This window comes from Eulemur rufifrons, chromosome 2 (assembly GCF_041146395.1).
Source record: "Eulemur rufifrons isolate Redbay chromosome 2, OSU_ERuf_1, whole genome shotgun sequence".
NCBI classification, from domain to species: domain Eukaryota; kingdom Metazoa; phylum Chordata; class Mammalia; order Primates; family Lemuridae; genus Eulemur; species Eulemur rufifrons.
Window position 1 is genome coordinate 71,264,326 of NC_090984.1, and position 2,883 is coordinate 71,267,208.

Below are 2,883 nucleotides of genomic sequence, written 5' to 3' on the forward strand. Positions count from 1 at the left end.
CTCGCTCTTGCTCAGGCTTGTCTTGAACTCCTGACCTCGAGTGATCCTCCCACCTTGGCCTCCCACAGTGCTAGGATTACAAGCATTAGCCACCGCACCTGGCTGACAATAGACTTTTTAAATAAAAATAATTATGGCTAAAAAGCAAGTTGCACTCTTTTGGTTTCCATTCCTCCATGATCAGATTAGAGTAAAAAATATGATAATATATATATTATTGCCTGGCAATGAAGATGCTCTGGATTATGAGTTCACCACACAACACCTATGTGACCTCAAGCAAGTTACTTACTTTCTTGCATTGGAGTTTCTTCATCTATAGAAGGAGACTCATAATAGTCCCTCTCTCATAACATTATTGTGAGGATGAAGTAAGATAAGAGATGTCATGTGCTTATCACAATGCCTGGCACAGAGGACACAATAAACATTAGCTTTGTTATTGTTACTTGTCTGCCTTCCCATTGAGATAGTTACATGCATCATTTAAGCAACTGTTCAGATAACTAATTCCATGCATGGGGGGAAGGGAGGGAGAGGACGACAACAATGTTATTTCCTCCTCATCAAAGTGGCACTAACGATATCATTCCTTTCTCTTCCTTGTTTCCAATGTTAATCCACAAGTGCTTTCAGATGTTCCATTAAAAGGAGAGTGCTACTGCTGTAGGGAACAGAGAGTGGGGAGCTGATGTGTGGCACCTCTCTTGACATCGGTATGATGGAGAAATTGAGTACTCTAAAGGCCAAGGTTTGGCATCATTTGGCAACTGAGTGACAGTCCTCATTAACTTTTATTTTTCTTCATGAGCTCTAAGAACAAGCAAGCCTCCAATATCTGCTGACCAACTGCCACATAGTTTAATGGAGATACTGCTTACTAAAAGTCTGAATACCATCACTAGACAGAAAGCATCAAAGTATAACTAATAAGTAAAAAAATCAATAGTTGGGGCTTTGATAAAAGCTAGAAGTCATTCCACGCAAACTAATTTTATACTGCAGCTTGGTCAGGACGTGTGGCCATTACATCTAGGGTGAAACAGTGACTGAGCTCTCCAGAACCCTAGGACTCTCAGGGGTTCTGTGGTTCTACATCCAGGGTTTATTGCTATCTTCTTTACACAACATGCAAGTGGTCCCTTTGAAAAAGTTCAAAACCCACTGAAAAAGCAAAGCAAAACCTAAAAATTTTCCCTAAATAACCTAGATACTCTGGCGACCACAACTTAACATGTCTGAATTGCAGCTAAAATCAAATAATATCTGATCTATCCCCTCCCTGTGTTCCTCCCATTCTCAAGAAGAACCTGTGTATGGTGTGCCCTACAGTTATCATGGAACCGAAATGCCATCCAAGGGCCATTAAGTACTATATACCACTTTAGTTAACATTCCTTCTGGAAGAAAAAGTTTAAAGATAATAAAAGTTTCTGGCCAAACAGGTAAATGATGGTTAAAATTAAAAATGTAAATCAGAGAGACGCCGTAGACCCGCGACCCGGAGCAGCTCAGAGGCGGTGAATAATAGCTCTTCAAGTCTGCAATAAAAAATGGCCTCCGATAAAACTACATTGCAAAAAATGGGAAAGAAACAGAATGGGAAGAGTAAAAAGGTTGAAGAGGCAGAGTCTGAAGAATTTGTGGTGGAAAAAGTATTGGATCGATGTGTAGTAAATGGGAAAGTGGAGTATTTCCTGAAGTGGAAGGGATTTACAGATGGTGACAATACTTGGGAACCTGAAGAAAATTTGGATTGTCCAGAGTTAATTGAAGCATTTCTTAATTCTCAAAAAGCTGGTAAAGAAAAAGATGGTACAAAAAGAAAATCTTTATCTGACAGTGAATCTGATGATAGCAAATCAAAGAAAAAAAGAGATGGTGCTGACAAACCAAGAGGCTTTGCCAGAGGTCTTGATCCTGAAAGAATAATTGGTGCCACAGATAGCAGTGGAGAATTAATGTTTCTTATGAAATGGAAAGATTCAGATGAGGCACATTTGGTGCTGGCAAAAGAAGCAAATATGAAGTGTCCTCAAATTGTAATTGCTTTTTATGAAGAGAGACTAACTTGGCATTCTTGTCCAGAAGATGAAGCTCAATAATTGTTTGCATTGCTTTTTATATATATTTATATATGTATACACAATCTGGATCTTGGTTTTTGATTTACAAGTGTGAAGAAATAACTATATCTAATAAATCAAGTTTGATACATTTGTTTTGAAAAAAAATGTAAATCATATATCTTTACTTACATCAATAATCCCAATTAATAGCCAAATTAATTGCCTTCATTTGTCATCCAACTGTACATTTTTGCCTTTGAGTCTTAGTTCCGTCCTTTGGAGCCACATGGAGTAATTTGTTGATTCATCCCTTCATCAAGATTTCATTGATTGTCTTCTATGAGCAAAACACTGAAATTAGAGAGTGAAGAAGACAGATGTCAGTGTCAGCATTCATGGAGCTTTGAATCTACCAGGAAAGGACAATCAAGCTCACAGAGGATGACTTTCCTCCATCAGTCTCTGGATTACAAACTGAGAAAGCTTTTGCTGTGCTCCTCTGACAGTGTAAGTTCAACACCTTTTCTGCATGAGAAGCCTTCAGATATCTGAGGACAGCTATGCCATACTTTCTGAGTCTTTTGGTCTCTATCAACAGTTGTAGTTCCATAAGCCATTGCTATGACTTAGTTCAGGGTCCTTCATTTTGGTTGCAATTATTTTGGTTGTTTCCCTTTGTGCATACACACCCATTGTCAACCCCTCTATTAATGTATGGGGACCCAAAATGGGACATGTTCCCACCCCAATGAGGAAGAATAATCACCCTTATGCTGAGTACTCCACCTCTGTTAGCACAAACTAAGAACATAAA

At 38.6% G+C, this 2,883-nt stretch overlaps 1 protein-coding gene across 2 annotated transcripts; it reads left to right on the forward strand.

Annotated features, from left to right (window-relative positions):
• Positions 1-1,486: 1,486 nt before the first annotated feature.
• LOC138379047 (chromobox protein homolog 3-like) lies at positions 1,487-2,124 on the forward strand. Of its 2 annotated transcripts, XM_069464319.1 has the most exons (2): positions 1,487-1,719; positions 1,793-1,991. In XM_069464319.1, exons 1-2 carry the CDS (start codon positions 1,554-1,556, stop codon positions 1,930-1,932), a joined length of 306 nt encoding a protein of 101 aa, XP_069320420.1. In that variant the 5' UTR covers positions 1,487-1,553; the 3' UTR covers positions 1,933-1,991. The 2 variants fall into 2 exon arrangements, with proteins under 2 accessions (XP_069320420.1, XP_069320415.1); XM_069464314.1 differs by having other exon boundaries at positions 1,487-2,124.
• The last annotated feature ends 759 nt before the right edge of the window (positions 2,125-2,883 follow it).